This window comes from Silurus aristotelis (genome assembly GCF_946808225.1).
Source record: "Silurus aristotelis genome assembly, chromosome: 11".
Lineage (NCBI taxonomy): Eukaryota > Metazoa > Chordata > Actinopteri > Siluriformes > Siluridae > Silurus > Silurus aristotelis.
Window position 1 is genome coordinate 24,392,906 of NC_139584.1, and position 13,499 is coordinate 24,406,404.

General features: G+C 36.8%; 3 protein-coding genes across 5 annotated transcripts; all 3 read right to left on the reverse strand.

Moving 5' to 3' along the window:
* Positions 1-2,985: 2,985 nt before the first annotated feature.
* Positions 2,986-4,451, reverse strand: nppa (natriuretic peptide A). The gene is made up of 2 exons (XM_083553790.1): positions 4,277-4,451; positions 2,986-3,795 (listed from the first exon to the last, which is right to left on the reverse strand). The coding sequence occupies exons 1-2, from the start codon at positions 4,388-4,390 to the stop codon at positions 3,499-3,501; spliced, it is 411 nt and encodes a 136-aa protein (XP_083409916.1). The 5' UTR covers positions 4,391-4,451; the 3' UTR covers positions 2,986-3,498.
* A 2,468-nt stretch (positions 4,452-6,919) lies between these two features.
* Positions 6,920-7,861, reverse strand: nppb (natriuretic peptide B). Its single transcript, XM_083553519.1, has 3 exons — positions 7,639-7,861; positions 7,283-7,532; positions 6,920-7,098 (listed from the first exon to the last, which is right to left on the reverse strand). Exons 1-3 carry the CDS (start codon positions 7,753-7,755, stop codon positions 7,082-7,084), a joined length of 384 nt encoding a protein of 127 aa, XP_083409645.1. The 5' UTR covers positions 7,756-7,861; the 3' UTR covers positions 6,920-7,081.
* Positions 7,862-10,180: 2,319 nt separating this feature from the next.
* nppal (natriuretic peptide A-like) lies at positions 10,181-11,306 on the reverse strand. Of its 3 annotated transcripts, none has more exons than XM_083553728.1 (3): positions 11,100-11,306; positions 10,596-10,913; positions 10,181-10,483 (listed from the first exon to the last, which is right to left on the reverse strand). In XM_083553728.1, the coding sequence occupies exons 1-2, from the start codon at positions 11,181-11,183 to the stop codon at positions 10,605-10,607; spliced, it is 393 nt and encodes a 130-aa protein (XP_083409854.1). In that variant the 5' UTR covers positions 11,184-11,306; the 3' UTR covers positions 10,181-10,483; positions 10,596-10,604. The 3 variants fall into 3 exon arrangements, with proteins under 3 accessions (XP_083409854.1, XP_083409853.1, XP_083409852.1); XM_083553727.1 differs by having other exon boundaries at positions 10,181-10,488; XM_083553726.1 differs by having other exon boundaries at positions 10,181-10,913.
* Between the last annotated feature and the right edge of the window lie 2,193 nt (positions 11,307-13,499).

The following is a 13,499-nucleotide window of genomic DNA, read 5'->3' on the forward strand; positions in this document are numbered from 1 at the left end:
AGTGAAATGTGAACCCGATCAGCTGCTCAGAGATTTTTACTTTAGATAAATGGGGCTATGAATAGAAAATATAAAAAAATTCATAATAAAGTGGAAGCAAAATAGGGCAAATATATTTAGATGTGCAAAGGGGAAGTACAAATTGTATGCAATGTAAAGAGGTATGACAATAACCAATCCAAAAACAGTAACAGGCGTAAGGTGCAAATGCAGAATGAGCACAATTTTAATCGTGAAGGAGAATTAAGCATAAGAGACTTATGATATAAGTTGGATGGGCATGCTCGTATTAAGAAGTCTGATAGCTTGTGGGAAGAATCTTCTAGAAGTTTCAAAGCAGTCGATTAGCACCAACATTGCATTCGATGTTTGTCCTAGAAAAAATTGGGGGGAGAAAAACTTAAACACACATGTCTCTTCTTAGCAACAAACTAGCAAGTAAACAGTTTTATTTAAAATATAAAATAAAATATAAACAAATGATTGTCTTGAATTTGTTGACTATTTGTCTAAAGCAAATTCTGAAATTGTTATACAGCATATATCACACCGTATATACAGTTGAACTGATTTCAATGTTAGAAGCGTCACTGTGTTTACTGCCTGTATTGTGGGCGGCCATGTTGTCTTGACACCACTTGCAAAACTCACACAATTTGGAATTAAAGAGACTATTTAAAGTTTCAGTTGAGAGCAGAGAAGCCCGCTTTCACTTACTTTGTATCTTTGGTGAAATCTTTTCATTTACAGTTCATGAGGACTGTACAAACATTAACAAAATGGACATAAAACATTAAGGAAAGAGTAAACCAGCCAAAATTCCTGAAAATCTAAATCTAATGTAAGAAATTAGAAGAAAAGAAAAGAGATTTTAAAAAAAAAGCCTGCATTTGCATGATGAAATCAAATGGCTCAAAACTACAGCATTGGACAAAAACTTTCTTTTTTTTACTGTATTAAAAAAACAACAAAAAAACCTATCCTTTATTTAGTCGCTCTCAGTGATGCTTGTGATCAGCCTGAACCTGACCGCAACAGCTGTCCAACTGTTGTGCATTCCATTAGCGGAGGTTGATGTGTCAGACTACGTGGACATTTCCGAGATGAGACTAATAATGTGTCAGACGGTAATCGGACATCCCTCAGTGGAATATTCTGCTGTGATCTTTTTAGTTTAGCCCCCTGAGAGCTCTGTCTAATCAAAGCAGGGAACTAACGAGCTTCCGACATAAATCTATGTTTGATTTGTGCCATTTGTTAGAACTAGGGGGTTGTAATTGAGGTTGATGTTTGAGTAGGAGGCTTAAATTGATATAGATGAACCTGACTGGACAGTTAATACCCTGTGCCAAGGAAACGCGTCTTCTGATGAGCTTCAATTTATTCCAGCTGTCACCATGTATTTATACACTGGCCACTTCATTGCATTAGAGGCTAATTCATTTGAACGGTTTCCTGGAAATTTTTATATTGTATTAATGTTGATATTATATGTTCCTGTATCTTTGAAAGTAGAACGTAAAAAGTAACAAACTACTGTACATTTGTTACAGCAGTTGACCAGATCAAAATAAAGTAGTTTGCTCTCCAAAGTCTACAGACATCAAATTATTAGCAGCAATGTATAAACAAAAACCTGTGGAAAATATTCATTTCACCTTTTAAAAACAACCTGAGAAAAAATGTACAGGAAAGCCATTAGCTAGCTGAGTTAGACTAGCTAGTCAGATTTTTTTAGACATTCCACAGTATGAAAGCTTAACATTAACTTGAGATGCCACTTCAATATTCAGAAAAGGTTGCATTTTATGTTAATAATGTCTTAACGAGGCTACAGCTTGTCTGTAGTGCTTGGCATGATGGGTAAGGGGCATCTTTGCTGTAAAATAGGTATGATTTACCATGAGTTTGCTAACTAAATATCCCTAATAGCCAGCTAATATTACCTTTCTGCAGTGAGGTTTAGTAGCTTGATGGTTGTCATGGCGATTATGAAAATATAGTTCTATTAATATAAGTTCTATTAAAGTCAGGACTGTGTTTTATATTCTTTCCACCACTGTTTTTTTGACCAGGATATAGCAAATACAAACATACAAAGCATACAACGAGGTAGTAGTAGTTCATCATGACTTCAGTATGAAAAGCAGGTGGTGGTTCAATATCTCTCTGGACTCCTTCAAGTCCACCACAGAGCTCACTAATTGCCCACATTACACCAGTCTTCACCTTCAGCAGGTGTGGGGTAGGAAAACCAAAGCCTGGCTCCTCCACCATCACACTTAAAACACGTAATTGGACAGGACAGTTAATAGCGCTTTGCGCACTGAGCGGCCTGGGGTAATTTGAGAAGCTGAAAAAGTTTGTGGAGATGAGCCACTGACAGTCTGTTAGAAATTGAAGAGGCGGGTGTCTCAAACGAACGGAAACATGGACCGGTTTCTAATCATAGACGTCTGGCATGGCGTGCTTGGAGAACCTGAGCATTATTAATGTAATCAGGAGTGGCTTCTTCGGGGCTGAGATAATAGGATTAAAGTCAGTGGCGCTCAGGCTTTTCAGTTAAGGTTAGCGCAGGTGTCAACAATGCTAATGACCCACCTGCTGTGCTACACGGTCTTGTTCTGTTAAAGCTCTGCACCCTCTATTAAGCTTTGTCCATTAGGCAGGGTTTCATTAGTCACAATTTAGAGATATGTCCCCTAATAAGACCAGTCCATTAGGAAAAACTTTGTTAGATATCCAGAATTAGTAGGTGGGAGTGGGATTTTTGACCCTGCTTACCTCATGCTGATCAGATTCGAATTTAATAATATGCTAAAGTGCCTTGAGTTCGAGACTAATTCTAGGTGTGTGTGTATATAATATATATATATATATATATATATATATATATATATATATATATATATATATATATATATATATATATATATATATACCTACACTGAGGATCTCATAAATAAAACTTTATTCACACTGAGACAATAGAAAGTATTTATTTATTTATTCACACTGAGACAGTTCAAAGTTATTTCGATCTGACCAGAAAGAGAAAGGCGTACATACAATTAGATTTATAATGTGCATAAGGAAGAGAATGGTCGAAATAGAAGAATGTTATAGATACACAAACTGAAACTCCGACAGTGAGTCCCCAGGTAAATACAATGTGAATACAGAGGCAAAATGATATTCTTTTTCTATAATAAAAAAAAAAAATCAGTGATGCATCCATTAGCTCTCAGTGCTCCGTGTTAATAAATAGATCTTCAGACACAAGCTGTGCTCAAATTAAAACCGATCAAATAAGGCGGAAAAATTCTTTTGAAATCTTAGAACTATTAATCATTGAATTACGTTCACACTTTCACAGCAATCCCCTATAGTTATGCTTGCCCAGTTCAACAGTTTTTCAGCATGTTTTTTACATGTTGTGCATGCTGTCCTCATGAGCTTCAGACAGATCCAGTCTCTCGACCGAGCTTAATCGAAGTTTTAACCTTTCATGGAGTTGCAACCGAGGCTGCTGGAGGAGCCGATGCGGTCCAACCGTCCTCCAAAGCAGCCGGAGAAGCTCTTGCTCCTTGTAGACAGTAGAAGATCCATGAGTCGCTTCCTCTGCATCTCAAGTCCCTCGTCAGTGTTGTTGTCCTCAGCTGGAGCAGCAGCCTGGTTCTCCCTGCCTGGAGAAACTTGACTTTGACTTACTGCTGTGTTCCTATCCTCATAATCCACAGCACCTTCGGTGTCTTCTTCAGCTACCAAGGCTTCTTCAAGCTGCTGGAGCAAATTCTGAGGAGCACGGCATGAAAAAGGCGCACTGTTAGACTTAACGGTTTAATGAGTGTTAGGAAAAAAAATGGTCAGCTTGAAAATAAATGGCTCTTTTTACATTCTGCAGTTGTAGTCCATGATTGGCCCTGGTTTGCTTATGTTCTCCAACCATCTTTTTCTTTAAAAATATTTTTTAGTCAAGGCTATTAGGTGTAGATTCACATACATTTTAAGTATAATGCTTGCACTTTTTTGTCATTACTGCTACGTTTTTCTATTAAAAACAATGCAGGTAGCAATAGACAGACAAATTTCATGTGCAGGATCATTTACAGTAGCTGAGGAGCAAACTACTGAGATGGTTGCATAGGTACATTTTTTTTGTTTAACTTATGTTTAATTAATCAAGTGCCAACTCTTCATCCCAAATATCTCATAAACAAAATGTAATTAAATAAATTAAACAGAAAACCATTGTTTCCTATGGTTTTGAACTTACCTTGAGCTTGCCCATGCTGCTGGCAGAGCTGTGCCTACTCAACTCATGAGCCTGAACAGTTAGCTCATGACAGAGCAGGACCAGAAGCCCTGCTAGTATAAGTCCTTTAATCATTCCTGGCTTGCTTTGAGACTTCACTGTAACGTTCTGTGATGGCTGTGTGCGTGACTCCTTTTATTGGGACACTAGACCATCCAAGACTCATCTTTTCACAAGCCACGTGAAGTGCATTCCAACACCTCGCCTGTGATAGGTTCTTGTGGTAGATTTCCTTTTAAGTGGCTGTTTGGTGCTACTTGATTTGCCTTTGAGAGAGGTTGTGGTAGGCAACGAGGCAAACACAAACAGTCAGTGACCTCAGGGGCAGTTTTTGAGGGCAGGAAGAAGTTGTGACACCCATCATCAGGCATTCGTCCACTACACATGCCTTGCGCTGTTGGAGCATTAGGTCAGAACTGATAACTTCAACCTATACTAAATATACTAATTGGTTAGTCAGGCGTTCCATAGATGTTCTATATTTAGATTGAGAAACCTTTATCTCAGTAATATGTTAAGAAATTGTTTGACCATTGTGCTTTAGTATGTGGCTTGGTTTTATTAGTTTATTAAGAAAAATCTGATTGAATCTACAGTATAATTTAAGACAAAGGCAGGTGATATTGTTGGAAATAAAACATTTTTGTATAGGTTAAGGGCCTTGTTCAGTGCAATGGCAGCTTGGCAATGCTGGGATTTTAACTTACTTTCCAGACTGCTTTATCATGTCTCCACAACTGATAATGGGAAATTTACTTCTGATTGGAAGGGTTGCTGTGGGAGTTCAAATCTCAGCAAAACCCGGCCCCTTCGACTGGACCCTTAATCCCTTACTTTCTCATTGCATGAGATAATTGTCGGTCGCTTTGAATAAAATGCATAAATGTAAATGTAAACACCATGCTAACTCATTTCACTAGTTAAAGCTGAAGAACCTACATGTATGTACTGTATATACATTATTTAGTTTGATTGTACTTCAAAACAGATAATGAGTAATATGACTTTTTAGACAATTAATGTGAACTAGCATGGCTTTAATCATAATGATAATGAATAGTTGCCTTGCAAAGGTTGGTTAGATCTCATTTATTACTTTTTATTTTACCAGGAAGTCCCACTTGAGCTGAGTAATCTCTAAAATGCTATATTTGGCCAATGTAGAATCCATGCAAAACTCAACATTAAAGCACACACATTCAAATTAAAATACAACATACAAAACACGTATTTGACACAAAGGTCTGATACTAAAAATGATCATGTGCCTTAAAATGCATCAATTAATATAAATTAATTAATTTTAAATCATTTTGCAAATGATTCCATGACCAAGGTAATAGGAAAATGAAAATGCAGATCTGTCAAAAGCTGGGATACATTAAAGAGCAACCAAAGCATTTCACTGCATGTCGTACCCTGTATATATGTGTATGTGACAAATTTGATTTGATTTGATTTGATTTGAGCCACTTGGAGGAACCCAGCTGGTAGCTACCATAGCTAATACAAAGAATTTTAAATGTAGGCTGGAAGTTTCCCTTGTATAAGTATATAGATAAAAAAATATATTTTTTAAAATATATTTCATCTTTTTGATGATAACCATAATTGAGACTATTCCTGTTATGTTTATTTTTTTACATCCATAAAATTTGACCATTTAAACCAAAAGACTCCACAGTGATAACCAGACTAGAATGAACCCTTTCCTTAGTGACCTTTAAAACTCTCAGAAGCCATGAGTTGGTCTAAATGTATTTGCCCTCACTTTTAGAACTACTTTCACTCTACCTGCTGAATAATTTATAATAGCTATGAAAATATGCTTTATTATTACAAGTTAGGGGTTCATTCATAGGGTATTTTTTCAAGAAAGTCTGAGAAAATTGTTTTTTTTAATCTGCCAAAGCACTGTTTATTGGATTGATATTAGTAAGTGAATAACAAATCTGTCTTGTTTGTATATATAGGCATCTGATTTGCAGAAACAAATGAAGTGTCCTTTACATAAATGTCTGCCTTTCACTTTCACTTAGATGTAATACTATTGACCAAATGCAGCTGTCAATTTCAAACCATCTATTAAGCTTGATCCAGGTATAAATTGGTATAAGCTTAGTTTCTATCAGACTGCAAAGGTCTGCTTTCCTAATGCACTTGGAAATTGACTTCACTTTGAACATATCAGATATGACATTTTTTGCTTGTTTTATCACAATTAGGTAAATTGTTTTATTTGCCATCACAGTTTCCATTGTTTTAACTTAGTTATGATACTTCAGTTTTCTCATAGAGCATTCACATGGGGACATATCGCTCTCCATGGTGCTGAATGAAATATTGCAACATGTTCACACATATGGCAGTGTACTGTTTCCCTGTTTCACATCCAGAGGGCTGTACACTGAAAATATTTTCCATACAAACATTTAATAAAATAAAGCTAGTGTATATAATCATGTATAGAAAATATATAAAATTAATTCATTAAAATAATTGAAAGAATTAAAATAATAAAAATATAATAAAATAATAAATACATTTAAACAAATAGTTAAAAAAAACAATATTCAGCACAATTTGTTTTTTTTTTAATAATTTATTGAATATTTAATTAAGATACAACTGACTATTGAGTATAAATAAAGAATGTATAGAAATATAAATTTATATCTAGACAGATCAATAAATATTCTAATAAATAAATGACATTTAAATATTCACTCTGGCACCATCACAGGAAATTATGTAACAGTTAAGACTTCATTTACTCTTTGGACCTGAAAAAAAATAAAAACAGAAAGAAAAGAGGAGACTGATAAGTGACACAAAAAAATACAAGCAGAACTGTAGTTTATACTGTATTTTTGTACTGTAATTTCCTAAATCTTTCTATTATGACAATTTTTACTTTTTGTAAACTCTAGACAAATGTAGGTGTGTAAAATTATAAACTAAACTTACTGGTACGTCCGATAGTTTTGCAGCCCAGTGTGGACATAGAGCCGATACGGTCCAGTGGGCGACCAAAACATCCTGAGTACTTCTTTGAGCCTGAGTCCTGGCGAACCGTCTTCAGATCCCGGGCTGAGAGGAAGTCCCTTGCAAGCACCTCAGGCTGTGGAAAAACTTCCTCTTCCTCAATTACTGTTTCTTCCTCTTCTGGGTTCAGTTTTTGAGCAGGAATTAATTCTTCCAGTTGGCTAAGCAAAAGCTGGGAGAGGGCAATGATATGTTACAATTAATACAGAGATATCTCTTAATGCTTAATTATAATGTTGTGTCCTGCATATATAAAAATAGTAACAGTCCAAACTTACCTTCAAGTCATCCAGGTCTTTGCTGGTCACAGCCATGTTTTGCATCGGGAGTGCGCTTGTGATAGTCAAACTAACAAGCAGTAAAAAGCTTACAGATGGAATGTAAAATGGTGCCATGTTCTCTGGAATCCTTAACAATTGTCTGTTGGACTCCTATATTAATTCTTTAGTCTCTTTATGCTGTGTCCGTTTTCTGTGTTTCATAGCTCCAAGCTGGGAGATGGTGCTCTTTTATACTTTAAAGTCTGACTCACAAAAGTTATGTGAGGAATTAGAGGCCACATTCCAACACCTCCAGTGATAAAGCTGTCTGTCGGAAATAACTCCATTTAAAGCTTCATTGTAGCAGATATGAGCCCTATGACATCGCCTGCAATGCGTTTTGTTTAGATAATGAGCTTGGGAAAGTAGTTCCCTGAAATTACACACATTGCGTTTATTTTGCTGACATAATGGAGCAAATCTGGTGGTATGTATATATATACACATTATAGTTAAAGGTGTTAAATATTATACTATCAGCTTCACATTACATTACCAGTCTCAGCTGGAGGATTATTGGCAACCTTGATAAATTTGGGTCAGTGATCTTAAAATCTGAAAAAAAACTTTGATTAAAGTAAATTATTTTGAATAAATTAAAACCACTTTAAACATATATGTTTGTTTATGATCATAGATATGTATTTCATCAAATACTAAATGCTATCATTTGTTTTACTGTTTTAACTTTATTCCACTGAGAGGTACACGGCATCAATGACTTCCTTTTTCACTGTGGTAGAAAATAAGGCCAGATTGCTTAAGTTACTCCTCATAAACATGGAAAAAGATTGGAGAATTGGCTCATTAAAGAAAAACAGCAGTGTGCTAACCTTAATTGTTATTGAAGTATCGAGAACATGTCCATATTCACTATCAAGGGAATAATTCAGAGGTTGAACGCACCCAATGCTGTAATGAACCTGCCTGATAGTGTTGCTCTACCTCATGGCCAAACAAACTGTGAAGAGTCCCAGTAGACTGTTTTTGTTTCTTCCACCTAACCAACAGTATGAAGACACAGAGTTCTGTCAATGCAAAAAGTTTGACCGGAATCTCAACAAGGTGGTGGATTGGAATTAAATTTAATTAATATAGAGCAAAAAACTCAAACTGTTGAATTTGTGGTATAGAGCTATTTTTCCTTCAAAGGCTGTGAGGTAAAACTCCATTAAAAAAGAAGAGCTTTTGAATTATTTTCTGGTTGCCTCTACCAAGAAGTAACAACTTGGCAACTTCCACCAGGTCAATAACTACAGAATTTTTGGCATTGTCTGTCAATTCTTTGTCATCTGACCTAGACCTCTTTTAAAACATATAAGGTAAGCTGCAGAGATAATGGCTTTGGAGGTTCGGAAGTGATTCTGTGCATAGGAGTGTTTTTGGGTTCTTTTTCCTGATTTCACCAGTATTGGAACTGATGTCTCAGTGCTGTAATGTTTGCAAAAGAAAGCTGAACATAGCACTAAATGACACGTTTTTGTTTATAAAAAAATTATTTAATGTTTGAATTATATTATTTAAAGGCTAGATTTCACTAAAATATTTTTTCTGATTAAATTAATTGACCACAAAAGCATTTTTAGAAACATTTTTACTTCTGAAATGCCAAGGGTCCCAACACTTCTAGTCCACTCTATAACGGCAATAACTCGTATTTAATTTTTCTTAGTACATAGATGCACTCCATTGTCACCCAGGTCATGATGTAGCCTTGAACTGTAAACACATATAACACAGGTAGAAGTGCACTACAATGTTGAAGTAGAAGATTGCTGTTTCATTTATATTATTCCTAATAATCTTATTTTTGAAATGTAATACTAAGTGGTGCATGCTTGTCAATTATAATACAAAAGCAAAAAAGTATATTAGAATCAAGAGAATGTCTCCCATGATCTCACATGTGAATAACTTAAAATATTAATTTATTTAAATGTCTCGTGCATGGTTTTATTATGCAGATTGTACATCTCACTTTTATAATTCTTTTTTTACCTTTAATCCCATATTGTTCCGATAATGTTTTTCTTTTTTCAAAACACACAATGTGATCTTATATTTAGTAATATGTGACCTTATCCTAATGTGAAAATCAACTTTTTGTATTCATCGATGCCCCCATGCCTAATTATGCCATTAAAAATTTATTGAATTATCTCTCTTGGTCTTGTAATACCACTGGCCTTTTCTTTACTCTAGAATTTGTGAACTGTTGATGATCCTGTTATTATTAAGACTAATTAGTAGTAGACTACTATTTAAATATCACCACAGTATTCATTTGCAGTCTCATGCTTTCTCCTCTCATTTTTGGTAATAAGGAGGTTTGATACATAATGTCTTCATGGACTATCAATCCATTGGTCTATTGGTTTTTAACACTCATTATTGTCTGTTTGTTGTCAGATTTCTTTGGGCTTCTGATGTTTTGTTTTTCGTCTGAAACATGCTCAAAAATGTGCATTCAGTACGTTCATTTAGACAGGGTCAGCACACATATTATGCAAAATATTTATTAATCATTTCACACCACATGAATTTGGACAAGAAATAAATACATATACAGAAGAAGCAGTAAAAGCACTTAGTCATAGGTTTAAAAAAAAAAAAAAAAAAAAAAAAACAATTATTTACAATACACAGTCACCAAGAAATAAATAACACACAACAGAAGATGCTCTGCAAACAGCTGTAAACATGACAATATTTCAAAATCAGGTTCAATTAAAACCAGTAACAATAAAACATGTGCTCGAGGAGTTTCAAGTTAGGAGTTTCAAAGCCCTGTTCCAGTGCAAGCCTCTCCTGTGGGTAAGGGGGGAGATGGGTAAGAAGGAAATAACGCATGGATTATGGTCCACATTAATGCTATTGAATGCATGTTTATAATATAGATATGTGGGTTCATGTACCTGACGCTTCTAGCATCCGAGACCACTGAAAGAGCCGATGCGCTCTAGCCTAACACCGAAACAGCTTCTTAAACCACCTTTCTTAAAGCGACTGCGCTTGGACACGGACAGGATGTCCCCGATCAGGCGGTCCAGCGCGTTCTCTTTAGCCGCGAGCGCGCCGTCGAGTTCCCCGACGGTCCAGGCGCTTCCACTGAGAGCGCGGCGCTCCGCCGTCCCGCCTCCACGCTCCGACTCCGACGCAGACTCCGACACCTCCGAACCGAGGAAAGGCTCGTTGGCGGTTTGCTCTTCCTCCAGGAGCTCCTTAAGGCTCTCCTGTGCCAAAATACGTCAAAAAAATTAAAGAAAGAAAGCATGCAAATACAACAAAGCATATAGTCACAAAGAAAATGCGAGGAGACACTGCGCCTTTATGGCACTGCGCCATAAATGCGCAAAGGCGCAGAACAGGATTGCGCATGGCGCACGGATCCTGGGTAACACAAAGCACTGTGTGCTCACCTGTAATTCGGAGAGCGGTTTGGCCCCGATGGAGTTCAGAAGCAGGAGAGAGGAGAGGCAGAACACGCAGAAGTTGGCGGTCATGTTGCGTTTCGCTTTAGCTGCGTGGCTGGGTTTTCTGAGCGCTCCTTCTCACGCCAGTTGGCCGAGCTCAGTCTCCAGGTGCGCGCTTTATATCCGCACCGATTTCGTCACGGGCTGCCAAAGAAACCAAACGAGCTGTAAAGTCTAATGGAAGGGGAGGTGAATCAGGGGCAATGCCGGTTTCCTTCCACTAGATGTGCGAGAGAAGCCAAATTATCCTCAGTAATATCAGGGATGCAATACAATTTTGCATAAACACATACTATAATGCAACAAGCATGCACTTTCTATTTTTTTTTTATCTAATGGGATCAAACTATAATCCACAAATCTGTGAAAACTATAGAATATCAGAGTCAAAGTTACTCAATAGGTTTAAGCGCTCATATAGAATTAAGGATTTACAGTGGAAAAGCCAAAAATCCTCCATCAGCTGTAATGTGCATCAGGTGTGTCTAAACCTGCAGGGGGTCAAACCAACTGATGTGGAAATAGCTCATACTGACATCCACCTATATACAGTATGTGTACCTGGTAAATTTTCCTAATTTGATGGAGTGTTCCTGTTTTGTCACCTTTCCAGCTCAGTTATAAATTGCAGTATTTTTGCAGCATTTCTAAATCCAGTAGTATAATACACACAAGTTATAAAAACATTATGCACAATAATGCAGTTTAAAATACATACAAAGTTGCAGGCAACTGAGAGCAACACTGAAGTATTAACTCCCCTTAAACATCTTTCAGTGTTCAGCTTATTTGGGTTTAAGTAATATAAAATGATTATTATGTACTTTTCCAGCTCAATTGAAAACGATCACCCTTAGAACCTTGTGTGCAAGTAGGACAAAAAGGGTCAAATTGATATTGATTTATGGGTACAGCTTTGTGTACATCGATGAACTAATCTACAGAAAACACAAAATTAAGGCCATATGTACATATATGACTATTAATAACAATGGAAAGAAAGCAGAGTACAACATTTACTTTGAGAAAACATCAGGAAAAGGTACTTTAGCATCTTCCTACTTCCTAACAAAACGTCTTGCGATATTTAAACAATGTACCAACGCTAACCATGTAAATCACAGTGACAGCCAGTTGCAGGCATCTGTGAGCTCTTGCATGTAGAAGCGAACAGACAGCAATTTCCTCTGAGTGTGTTTTATTTATTAGTGTGTTTATTAGTTAAATTGAAAAGTTAAATTTATTTAGTAGTGTGTGCTACATATTGCTCTGTTGTAGATACATGCATTTAACACCAGAATTCCCACACAACCTGTGGCTGTTTCTGTTTCAGGCTGTCTGTGAGAGGTGTGTAAAGTGTGTGAGGCATGTTTTCTTCCTGGGATATCCTGAATCTATTTCAAGCATGCACATTTCACCTGCTCACCTCTGTCCTCCCCTGGTACAGATCACTGAGCACAACTCATTGCCATGATTAAGAGTCATAGAGCTAATTAAGATTTTAATGGCAGGCCAGAGCAGCCCATGCCATTTCACATATCCTTTTTGCGAAGGACACGTCATTTAAAATGTCACATCAGAAATCAGCACAGGAGCAAATTTGTATACATGCGAAAGGCATTTGTGGTCCAATCTATGAGAGAGGAAATGCAACAACAATTTTTCTAAAGGGTAGACTTTTATTATAATCTTTGGTACAAAGCGAAATGTGCCAGATGGACTCAAAAGCCATTTCACCAATAGTTGTTCTGTAGGTGCCAAGAGACACTAAAAACCTAATCAGTCCCTGTCTTCCTCTGCATTGTGCTTCAGTTCAGAGCTAGCAGGAGACCATCGCTCATGCTGACTTTCTCTGGCTGCCTCTCTCACGCAGGATGGCGATGGGCCTCAGGGCATGAATGCTAAGGCTGAGACTCTCACACTTTCCGTGCAGCTTACAAAAAAATAAAAGTAAAGACAAGAATAAAGAAAGAGCTGCTCTCATGTAGACTAACCTTGAACAGCTAAGAGACAAGAATGTGATCTACCCGAGCCAGTGACTGACTGTGAACATACAATACGTCTAATAGCAAATGTGTGTGCTACAGTTTGTTAGAACAAAGCGGCATATTAAGCAACATCAGGACAATCAGTTTTGTTAGGAAATGCTTGCTAGCTTGTGCAAATAATTCATTGACCAAACATGTGGCTGCATTGCAGAGCATAATATCATTTAACTACAGGTCAAGAGCTTCAGTTAAGGTTCTTATCAAGCACCAGAATGGAGAAAATGTTGGCAAACAAATCTCAGTACCTTTTACCATGGCATGGTTTATGATGCTGGATGGGCAGGGTCTTGTGTTTAGG